This window comes from Haliotis cracherodii, unplaced genomic scaffold, assembly GCF_022045235.1.
Source record: "Haliotis cracherodii isolate W230 unplaced genomic scaffold, xgHalCrac1.p SCAF_23, whole genome shotgun sequence".
Taxonomy (NCBI): domain Eukaryota; kingdom Metazoa; phylum Mollusca; class Gastropoda; order Lepetellida; family Haliotidae; genus Haliotis; species Haliotis cracherodii.
In genome coordinates this window covers 13,693,848-13,706,244 of record NW_027266279.1, presented here as the reverse complement: position 1 = coordinate 13,706,244, position 12,397 = coordinate 13,693,848, and the positions used below count along the sequence as shown (strand labels likewise).

The window sequence follows — 12,397 nt, the reverse complement described above, 5'->3', positions numbered from 1 at the left end:
ACATGCCATCATATAACTGAAACCAAAACCTCATTCACTCACTATGATCATGGGTTCAAATCCAGGTTCACCCCGATTACGTTTCTAGGTTTGTCAGCACCATTATATCAAAGTTCCTTCATGAGACCTTCATGACTTTGGGCTTTCCTCCCTTATGGTACACTCACTCACTCACTCACTCACTCACTCACTCACTCACGTGTCATTGTCTCTCATGACACACTCCCAGAGGCCATGTTTGAACTGTAAAGGTGTGACCCACCCAGCTCGCTCGCTCATTCACTCACTCACTAACTCACTCACTCACTCACTCACGTGTCATTGTCTCTCATGACACACTCCCAGAGGCCATGTTTGAACTGTAAAGGTGTGACCCACCCACCTAGCTCGCTCACTCACTCACTCACTCACTCACTCACTCGGGTGTCATTGTCTCTCATGACACACTCCCAGAGGCAATGTTGGAACAGTTAAGGTGTGACCCAGAGAACTGAACAGCCTCGTGCTGTGTTGTCACAGTCGGTGTTTGTGTAAAGGAAGTGACAGTACGAGCATGATGAGCACATGTTTACAAATATAACAGCACTAAATGACTAATGTGACACACATGAGTGTTTAATTATTTCCTTATTACTTATTCATTTATTCCATGGTTTTCTAATTCCTTAATTAAGAATCTGCGTCAGAAATTATGTTTTGTTAATGTATGAGATTTGAAAAGTGTGACCATTGCTGTGAACATGTTAAAAAGGCTGACCAAAAGACCTGAAACTGGATTGATGGAGTTTTGTATAAGCCAATTGTGTTAAACCCACTTTCACTTGCAGTGCTCTCTGCACACTTTACACAGCCGAGAAATATCACAACACCAGCATTCAAAATTAAGGATGAAAGTCAAGGCTCCCTAATGTAACAAATTGATTAGATTTAGGGGTTATCCAAATTTAAACCATGGCTCCTTTGTCTTAATTGTTAGTTAAACACCACTTGGCAATGAAGGAACTTCTTTTTTTCCCTATCATTTGTCTTGATGATAGAACAATTTCATAAAAAACGTTTGTCACCTGCGGGATTCGAACCCGTGAAGTCTGCACTGAAGGCTTACGAATGTGGTCTTCTGCCACGGTGACATGGGAGAAAGGGTATGAAATTAACAACTAAATATTTACTTACAGTACCAATTGCTTATCGCTTTATGAACTGCGAAATGTGTTTTATGCAATTTTAAGCATTCTTGTATTTGTACAGAACTTGTGATTTGGTAGCTTTTTGTTCATCGAAACGAACAGATAGAAAAGAAAATTACTATTATCTTGATCAGGGTTATATTTGCTCATAATAGGCCCATCAACACGGGCAAGTAATATTTACGTGATTGATAAAAGTGCTCAATTGGTCCAAAATCAATGGTACACTTGCCTCGGGACATGCATTTCATAACCCAAATCGGCAAAGTGCGACGTGCAAAAGGCTCGGGGAACAGATTTCACGTGCTTCACGCAGGGCCGACTCACACAGAGTTCTCACAGTTGAGCATAGAGTTCCTGAATATCTTTCAAAACACCTTCAACAAAACAATGATTTTTAAGCATTTTAGGTGCCATAAATGTTGGACATGGTTTAAGTATGTCCGACCACTCAGACCCCAGTGGCTAATTGTTGAAATGGTTGATTAAACCACTCGGCGCTGCACGCCTCGTGGTTTAATTAATCATTTCAACAATTAGACTCTGGGTACCTGTGGTCTAACCTCAACGTAAATACTACAGGTGGCTTCAACCACTGATGAACCCTCCTGCATTTCAAACACTGCAACACTGTTCAAATTACGTTTAACAAGATATCCAACAGCCAAGGAGATATTTGACACTTTTGATAGATAACGCTTTTTCAAACATTTCAGTTCAACAATTCGAACTGATATTGGGGAAGTTCTGTCTCTTGAATCACTGAGTCATTACATTGGTTGGTTTGATGTTTAACGCCGCACTCAGCAATATTTTAGCTATATGACGGCGCTCTGTAAATAATCGAGTCGGGACCAGACAATCCAGTCGATCCGCGCAATTGGGATCGATGACATGCACCAACCAAGTCAGCGAGCCAGACCACCCGATCCCGTTAGTCGCCTTTTACGACAAGCATAGTCACCTTTTACGGCATGGGTTTCTGAAGATCTATTCTACCCCGGATCTTCACGGGTCCTGAGTCATTTCAATAGAGGTGTGTTCTTTTTCTCATTGTTTATTTGACATTGGGATTTCTTTTTGATTTTTTAATTTTATGATGAAATGGTTTGATACCAGAGAAATATTTCTTTGAGGCAGTGGCATTGATACCAATAAGTCAATATTGTGTCTCAGATTCTAAAGGAACAAGTATCCATTCACATGGAAATTTATGTATTGGTTATCAGTTTGAAAATTGATTTTTACATCTCAAAATCTCACCCATGCATTTGATGATGATCATGTAAATTCAGCTATTAACTCCGTGGGTTTGTGTGTCCCCTGGTCAGGAATCACGTCAAGTTGAGCAACTCTAGCAGCAGAAAGTAGGTGTAAAATTGTGTGACTACACGGTTGACTCCGCAAGAATTTTCAGTCTTCGGTCCTGCCCTTCTGAAACACAGGTTATAAAAGACATAAAACATGTTCACCTCCCAATTTGTACCCAGTTCGATGAGAGGGTAATGTGAATGCAAATCGTCTAACACCATACACATAGCTGAGGCTGTATTCTCCCCAGGGAGCTGAGAATACAAATGATGTGCACACTGATCAAGGAGAATTTAAATGCAGCACCATGACTTACGACTAGAGAATAACACCAGAGAATAACACCAGAGAATAACCAGTCTTGATTAGTCTGTAAGCCAAAACAAATTTTAGGGCGTAGGGATGTAAAAACAACAAACATGCATGTACACATGTATTTCACCATATCTCAGTCGTATAGATTAATGCTCATGATGTCAATCATTGGATTGACCTGATTAATTACAGCTCGCCGTCATACACCTGGAACATTGCTGAGTACAACAACAAACAAACAAACAAACAAACAAACAAACATACATATATGTATTATTACTTCATTTATTTTTTTATTGATTCATTTATTTTTGTTTTTCAATTTTTTGTTAATATCATGAGGTCATATGATATTTGAGTCATCACAAGGAAATATGACAGTTTAGCATGTGCTACTCAGTGTAAACAGTCGAATCATATCGGAAATTGCCCGACTGTGAGAATACCGGGCCACTCACTTGAGATGATGGTATTTACAACCTGTATTGTTGAACACCCGTCATAGGGCATGTATGCCTACTCTGTCTTGACAGTAGCGAACAGTTCCGCAGTAACATTGTGACTATGTCAGTGACTAAAGTAAGCAAGGCCCTCAAATGTTATGCTGGTGTTTCAAGGGACATGCCCTATTCGACGTCATAAGCGTTCAGGGCGCTCTCAAAATTAGAAATAGGGGGCTCTTATTAGAATATTATTTTGGTGAAAAAAACAGAGTTGAAAGATAAATTTCGTGGTTTATGCTGACAGCCTTAAATGTTTATGTACGACATATATTTTTCTAGAATTTAATTGCCCATAATTAAGGGTGCATATAACACACGAGTGCGTATTGTACATGAATAAATAAGTCTTGTGGACATTGATCATTAGAAAGGGTGCTAATTGGAATTGTTCACGAGCCAATATATTAGCAAATACCGCCGTGCGCGTTTATTAGAGCGGGGCGCTTATTACGTCGAATACGGTATGCCCCTTAGGATGACTGTGATAATCATGATAATATATGATTTGTGCAATATATCATTATATCGTCATATAATCAGGGATTGATTTAGATCTGCTGAGAAGCTGATATTCTGCCCCAGTTTCAGTCTGCAGCCAGTGTCAGTACAAATTCCCAAATTGGAATTTCAAATTTCCCAGGTTTCTGCAGGTTAGTTTGGCCACCAGTAGTTTACATTTTCAACCAAAACCTCAGAGGTGTGTTATATCCAACTTGTCAAACGTCTAAATGCATAATACCAGAACACCATACCTTATAGTGAAACAGTACAGTGTATCGCGGTAAAAAAGGAATTTGCTCCAAGCATGTGAGAGAAAAAACATGTGCAGCATGGACTAACTGGACTCATGACATGATAAATTGAACAACTTCTCATCATCTGCCTTGGTAGCTCAGTGGGAAAACAGTGGCTTACAAAACTTAACATGATATGTTAGGTTGCATGTTCGGTTCACGTTATGGTATTTTCATGTAGAAAATATTATGTGACTTTTAACCAATCTTCAAACAAAATTGTGTTCATATCAAGAGGCATGTCCATGAAACGTTAAATGTAAAACCAAGGTAGTTCAACTGAAATGTTAAACCTCAACATGCTCAAGGCAGGTTTAGAAGTGACCCATTTCAAAAGATTGGTTTGGAAGCGAACCGCTTCAATTAGGGGTTTCACCAAAGTGGTAAGTATCTGAGAGCTGTATTACATTAGGGTTTCCTTACACAGTAAGCTGACTCGCTGTGACATTACTTTTCAAAGCAGTGTTAAAACAAACTGACTCACTCACTCACTCAAACAAGCACGCACGCACTCACTCACTCACTCACTCACTCACTCACTCTGGGCTAAGCTAAGAATATCTGTAAAATATTAAAATAATTTTGTTTGTCCTCATAATGTACGTGTGTAATATTTTATATGTTATCACCATGCTCTGTAAACATCATATTCAACATGTTCAATACGATATACAAAAGACATAAATATTGCATATTTAAATAACTGATGGGGACACAAAAAGGTACGCAATAGCAATATTTATTTCTTCTACATTCATTTTCCATCCAACATTCTGACCTGGATTACAATTAAGTTTAAAGTTGTAAAGGAATTTGCCATTAATATGCATGAAAGGTATTCCATCTATACAAGCACGATAATTCCCCAGGTAACATAATTGGTATTTTCCCTCTCTGTCAGATGCTGGAGAAACTGATCTCTTTCAAAGACTCAGTGCCAGGTCATCAATTTCCAATGAGTGTTGAAGAACTGAATTCTTCAAAATGGCATTCTTGACTTTGTAAGAATTTCACTGAGTCTCAGATGCTATACTCTTTTATCTTGCATTACATTGACCAGTTTGAAGTTTGTATTTTCTGATGAATTTCTGATGTGTGTTTTACTCTTGGAATAGGTTTTAGAGAGTCCTTGATGATCAGTACCGTGCCCTAATTAATGCACAGTCTCTGATTTCATATGTCTATCAAGAAAAGAAAATATGTTTGAAAAAAAAATATCTTTCTCATGTGAAAGTTATTTCATTAGTTCATTTCTTTTTTAAAAGGAAGTTTATTCTAATGGGTTTTTTTCTTATTTATTCTGAAACTATGTTTGTCTGAATGTGATGGATTAGGAAAAAACACAGCTTTTCTTTTAGTCCAATTTATTTTTTATTTATCTCATTGAAGAATCTCTTCCAAATATGCAAAAAAATATAACATAAATAAATAAAAATGTGTGAGAAAGGTGAACATAAAATCTATATTGTTTTGAAGGTGAATCATTGAGGTTTGCTCCTTTAGAGTTTTCATGTGGGGACCCTCTCAATTTCTTACATTCAATGTAAGAGCTACTGTATTCGACATAATAAGCACCCTGGGTGCTCTCAAAATTAGAAATAGGGGGCCCTTATTAGAATAAAACTTTGATGAAAAAAAAACAGTTGAAAGATTGTAAATTTCATGGTTTATGCTGACAACCTGAAATGATACAAAAGAAAAGTCTGTGTGTATTATACACGACAGATATATTTTTTCAGAATTTTATTGCCCATAATTAAGGGTGCATATAACACACGAGGGCGTATTATACACGTATAAATAAGTCTTGTGTACATCGATCAATCGGAAGGGGTGCTAATTGGGATTGTTCACAAGCCAATAAAAAGCAAATATCACCATGGGCGCTTATTACGTCGAATATGGTATGCTTAATACCAAACTGAAGGAAAAAATATATTGAAGAAAGAATACCATTTACATGAAAAAGAAGAGAGATATAGAATGTAAGCACACATATATGTAAAGAGATATAACCATTTGCATGAGAAATGAAATGAAAACAATGTACACAAAAAAAGTAAATATATTTGAAACAGTAAAAGTTTGGGTTGTCCCCCACCCCTCTTTCACGAGAAACATGTCCCACAATTTTCAGTCTGGAGAAAACAAAGACTGGCGATTCCGACACCATGGTGTAGGGTACATATTGATCAGCTTCCACTAAATATCACTGTGGAAATATCTGTCAATCAAGTGTGCAGCATGATAAATAACAGACCATCAAACAGAGCTCGTTTTTACATCACCCTAAGTCCAACCGTGTGGGTTGAGACCCAATCCAGAGCAGGAGACCTCGGATCAGCTTTATCAGTAATCGTCAGATGAATATATGCGTGTGACCTGTCGGGGGTCAAGCACAGTGAGTGTTTGAGGAAGTGAGATCCTGCACACAGGCAGGCAGTGTTTGAGTGTGTGGTCAGTAAGCATGAGCGTGGAGTTTGTGTGGGGATCTCCACTGGTTGTGTCCTGCTAGGAAGAGCTTGTTGTCTCTGTGTTTTTATCCGTCATGAAACTGAAAGAGAACAGCGTGAACAAGCCGGTTAAGATGGCACGTTGTAAGAAGGACAAGAGTGTCGTTGATCATGGGGTGGTTAACCCTGCCATTACCGAGTTAGCCAAAAGTTTGTCAGGGTCAGATGGAGTACCGCAGTTGACTGTCCGGGAGGATGGAACGTATGATATCGGAGGGTTGCTACTCACGGAGAGGTAATGTCACATAGGATTAACTGTCTTTGTTAATTTTGTGTCGCATTGTCTGACAACTGGTCTAATGTGGGAAACCCTGTGATTTTCACTCACTGCTTTTGATTTTTGACGGAGTAAGGTGTTGTTTTTTCCAGAATTATGACTCAGGTAATCATGGTAATATGAATATTGTTGGAAAATATTAAATATTTGATAATAATTTTAGAAGATGAATAGTCGTCATGAAATTAATCAAAATTTAACACAGCTTATTAACATTTCGAGACCTGTGAAGATCTGGGGTAGAATAGGTCTTCAGCAACCCATGCTTGGCGTAAAAGGCGACTATGCTTGTCGTAAGAGCGGCTAACGGGATCGGGTGGTCAGGCTCACTGACTTAGTTGATGCATGTCATCGATCCCAATTGCGTGGATCGTTGCTCATGATGTCAATCACTGGATTGTCTGGTCCAGACTTGATTATTTACAGGTCACTGTCTTATAGCTGGAATATTGCTTAGTGCGGCGTTAACCAACAAACAAACAAACATTGACATTTCGGACAAATGTTTTTTGTTACATAACTGCGCATTAACTAAAAATATTTTGTCTAGTCCCTACACGTTTACTTCAATACTAAGTCGTGATGAGCTCTAGTTTTGTTCTATGTGCTGTATAATGTAATCCCAATAATGTCAAGAACACTAGAGTGACCAGTCCATGGTATTTCACCAGCACATTCAATATTTCACTTGTGACAGACAGGAGTGTCCAGTCATGTCATATGCAGGTATGCTGCTTGTATCATAGACTTGCCATTTCACTCTCTTCAAGTGTGGTAATGGATTTTCTATTACAAACTATGTTTCTTTTTTCATAGACAGTTGGTGTAGAAATTATCTAACACTTTTTTAAATGAAAATATTTTCTTGTTAGATTAGACCATTTTTTATCATTTTTATTGATTTTTATGCTTAACATACCTGAAGGGTGTGAAAATAAATTTAAAAATATCTTTTAGAAATAAGAAAATCTCTTAACACTGCTTAATAATACCTGCAATGTACTTAATACTGCCGCTAATTAGAACGTTGACAAAGTGATTATCAAAACAATACACAAGTAGTAAACAAACTTAGTTCAAAACGTTTTTGATAATATTTACTGGGCAAACATGTACTTCTTTCGCTGCTGTTTTCTATAAAAAGTGTGTAATATATGCACGAAAACATGGCTAGTCATGTAAGTATATGAGTGGCTTATGAGGATTATTTTCAGACTGGTGTTGAAGTTAGTCGGGGGCACTTATTTGAACAGGGCGTTTGATACAGTAAATACGGTATGCCCTTTTTCATTTTGTAAAATACACCGAGGTTTTGGGGTTCATTGTTTGGGGAGAAAGTACTGTCCTTTGGAGTGATGTCAATCACTGGATTGTCTGGTCCACACTCGATTATTTACAGAGTGGAGTGAAAATGTACATTTTGAGATGGCATAATTATTTCCAATTATAGATTTTCGGCTCTCTTTTTTAAAATGACCAACAGGAGGGTGAGTAGAAGCAGTACTTGAACTGGTCCAGTCTTATTCACTTGTTATATGAGCTAGGGGGCACGGGTGGCCCAGTCGTCTAAGGCAGCGCGATTCGCTGTGCAGAGTTGCGTCCCTTGGGCACGCCAGAAACCTATGATTGTGGGTTCGAATCCTGGTTCGCCCTGATTATGTTTCTAGGTTTGTCAGCACCATACCCGTGCTCGTGGGTTTCACTGAAGTGGTAAACGTCTGAGACCTGCATCACTTCGGGCTTTCCTCCCACATTAAGCTGACATGCCGCAATATAACTGGAATAATGTTAGAGGCGGCGTTAAACCTAACTCACTCACTCACTATATGGGGGTAAGATTCATATTTTGCTACAGGGTGATATAGGAATTTATCCATTCCTTTTCTAGAGGAATTTTGCTTTTTGATGAGAAAAATCACTGGAGGTTTAAATCAAGATAGGTAATATGTGTCAAAGGCTAAAAGTATTTTTGTTTGATTTATTTTGCCTTTTCCCCCTTTGTAAACATATTATTTATTGTTTCATTGTCTTAAACTGAAAATTCTCATTTAAAATATCAAGATAAATTCTTTCATTTGTTTAAAAAAGAGTTCATTTATTCAGTTCATTTATTCACAACACCCTACATATATATATGACATGGTCCCAAAATATTCATATGCATTTTCCAGATGTGAATAATTTTAAACATGAGGGCTATTGTTCTATAGTTGTACAGAAAGCATGAGGCTACGTGTTTACAAACTTCTGTGTGTGTATAGATACGACGGCATGCCATGTTGATGTGTTCAGCGGTAATGAGGTCAAGGCAGATGTGTCATATTCTACATCACAGATTTGAAAATTGTGTATACATAATGTATTATACAACAAACAACAGGCATTGCAACAACATTGATTTGAAATTAGGTTGTGTTCGTTTTGTAGCACCAGTTAATAGCTGTGCTATGTTTTAGCTTGAGCAAAGATAATATTTCCTGGCAGTTTGAGGGAACGCAGTTTATCATGACCGTTTCATGACACATCTGGTTTAAATTCATAAAACACTTGTATATAATGTACAGTCATAAGTTTCAGTTTATTATTTTTATATTGTTGATAATTGTATTCAATGATATTTTTTGTTTCATCTTGACATATTGGCTTTCAGTTATTGAAGTTCAATATTTGAATATAACCAAAAAGGTTAAATGTTGACAGTTTTATTGACAGGTCTGTTTGAATATTGATAACAGAACAGAAACAATATTTACACAAAAGCAGCGTTAGAAATTGGCACTAGTCCTGTAGTCCTTACCAAACTGCCCAATAGTAAAGGTATCCTAAGGACTAGTAGAAATTGGCCCATTTTAAGGGTTTTGTTATATGTTATCATTATAACGACTAGTGGACAGTTTCTAACCCTGAAAAGTGAAACTCAAGTCCTCTTAAGAAAATGTACAACTTTATGGACAACAGGTTCTGGATTATTACATTAGGTAATGTGTGATGTAGATTCTTTCACCGTAATCCTCTTTGTAATATTTTTCATTTCACGTCTTAAAATCAATATTATTTGAAAAGTAATCACTCAGCCTGACAGATGTTCTTTTATGGCCTGCAGTTTTCTTTTTACATCTGAATTTTCCACGCTCTTTAAGAATCTATATTGTTGTCAGCATAATAGTGTTTCGTGTTTAGACTATAAATGAGACATAATGGCCTTGGAAAGTTATTGAAAATATCGTGGATTTGGTGAATATCTGTTTGATAAAAAAAGAGCCAGTTAATTTCAGTCAGATACAAATTGGACTGATATCTGGAGACTTGAGTGTGCACTTGGTGTGTAAAGACAGAATGGATGTAGGTGAAAATGATGAAACAAACACGATTCTTTGTCGTTAAGTTGTGTATTCGTTTGTTTGTTTGTTTGTTTTTTGGTTTAACACCGCACTCAGCAATATTCCAGCTATATGAAGGCTGTCTGTAAATAATCGAGTCTGGACCAGACAATCCTGTGATGAGCATCGATCCACACAAATGGGATGTAACGATGACATGCATCAACCAAGTCAGCGAGTCTGACCCCCCGATCCCGTTAATTGCCTTTTACGACAAGCACAGTCGCTATTAACGACTGGGGGTTCCTGAAGACCTATTCTACCCCGGATCTTCATGGGTTTGTTGTGTATTCAGTGAGTCTGATTATGAAGTGTCCTTGTGGGACATTGGTAGTACTATATTTAATGCAATATTTCACAATATTAAAGCTATAAGACAGCAGTATGTACATAAGTGATTCTGTACTTGACAATCCAGTGATCATGAGCATTGATCTTCATAATTGGGAGACGATGATCAAGTCAGTGAGGCTGAACTCCTCATCAATTTAGTTTCCTCCTTGGGACCTACATTCTATCCCGGAAGTAATCTGTGAAAAAAAAAGATGGCCTCACTCACTTTTACTCACTCACTCACTCACTCACTCACTCACCCCACTCACTCACCCCACTCACTCACCCCACTCATTCACAGTCTAATCACTCACTCACTCACTCACTCACTCACTCACTCACAGTCTACTCACTCACTCAACTCACAGTCTACTCACTCACTCACTCACTCACAGTCTACTCACTCACTCACTCACTCACAGTCTACTCACTCATTCACAGTCTACTCACTCACTCACTCACTCACAGTCTACTCATTCACTCAACTCAGTCTACTCACTCACTCACTCACTCACTCACTCACAGTCTACTCACAAACTCACTCACAGTCTACTCACTCACTCACAGTCTACTCACTCACTCACTCACTCATTCACAGTCTACTCACTCATTCAAAGTCTACTCACTCACTCAACTCAATCTACTCACTCACTCACTCACAGTCTACTCACTCACTCACTCATAGTCTACTCACTCACTCACTCAACTCAGTCTACTCACTCACTCAACTCACAGTCTACTCACTCATTCACAGTCTACTCACTCACTCATTCAGTCTACTCACTCCCTCATTCACAGTCTACTCACTCACAGTCTACTCACTCACTCACTCATTCACAGTCTACTCACTCATTCACAGTCTACTCACTCACTCACTCACAGTCTACTCACTCACTCACTCAACTCGCTCACTCAGTCTACTCACTCACTCAACTCACAGTCTACTCACGCACTCATTCACAGTCTACTCACTCACTCACACACTCACTCACAGTCTACTCACTCACTCACTCACTCAACTCACAGTCTACTCACTCAACTCACAGTCTACTCACTCATTCACTCATACTGTTAATATGATCAGCTAAGAAGCAAATGTTTTAAGCACACATGTCGGAAAAACAAATTAAGTGTGTGAAATTTGGACTTGAGATAAGGTCCATGACTAGCAGGATATATTTCCTGAGATGACATGGTTTTGTTGTTTTCAGTGTGCGATACGTGCACATGATGACACATGAAGACACATGATGTTGGAGTTAAGCAGGAACAAATTTGCTTCATGCTTTCTGTCTAGTTTCACCATTATCCTACATAAAATATCCCATTTTTATAGATTGGAATTCAAACAAAGCGTAACCATGGATACCAAACGTTCTGAAACAAGTGATGGAAAAGGAAGTAAAAAGTTCAGTTACACAATCTGTTTATGACTTTGTGATGAAATGCTGTATTTATCTGAAAATATAAAAATGATATTCCACTCAAGTGATTTAAACTTGTGTCAACCTCAATAACACAGTGCTTTTCAGAGTAATATTAGAATCAGTTAGAAAATGTGTGATAAATACAACATTTGTCTTTTGTCAAATAACATATTCATGTCATCGAGTTTCCTGAGGAATTGTTTACATTTCAGGGAATAATCTATCAATATTTGGCAGCAGATTTCCAAGTTCCTAAGTCATGTTAATATAACTAATAGAGTCATACCAGTAAGTAATTTATTGTTCTTTTCTAGATAACAAGACCAATGAATAGGAAGAGGTTTTCTTGCTGAGTTA

At 37.9% G+C, this 12,397-nt stretch overlaps 1 protein-coding gene across 2 annotated transcripts in view; it reads left to right on the top strand.

Annotated features, from left to right (window-relative positions):
* Positions 1-12,397, top strand: part of LOC139471517 (activated CDC42 kinase 1-like) — a 107,677-nt gene that overhangs the window by 32,931 nt on the left and 62,349 nt on the right. Inside the window, exon 1 of one of the 2 annotated variants that reach the window (XM_071253896.1) lies at positions 6,561-6,858. The exons of the other annotated variant lie outside the window; for it this stretch is intronic. Within the exon in view, the coding sequence (XP_071109997.1) occupies positions 6,659-6,858 (200 nt within the window). The 5' untranslated portion in view covers positions 6,561-6,658. Of the gene's footprint in view, positions 1-6,560; positions 6,859-12,397 lie in introns of those variants that run through there. 2 annotated transcript variants of the gene reach the window in all.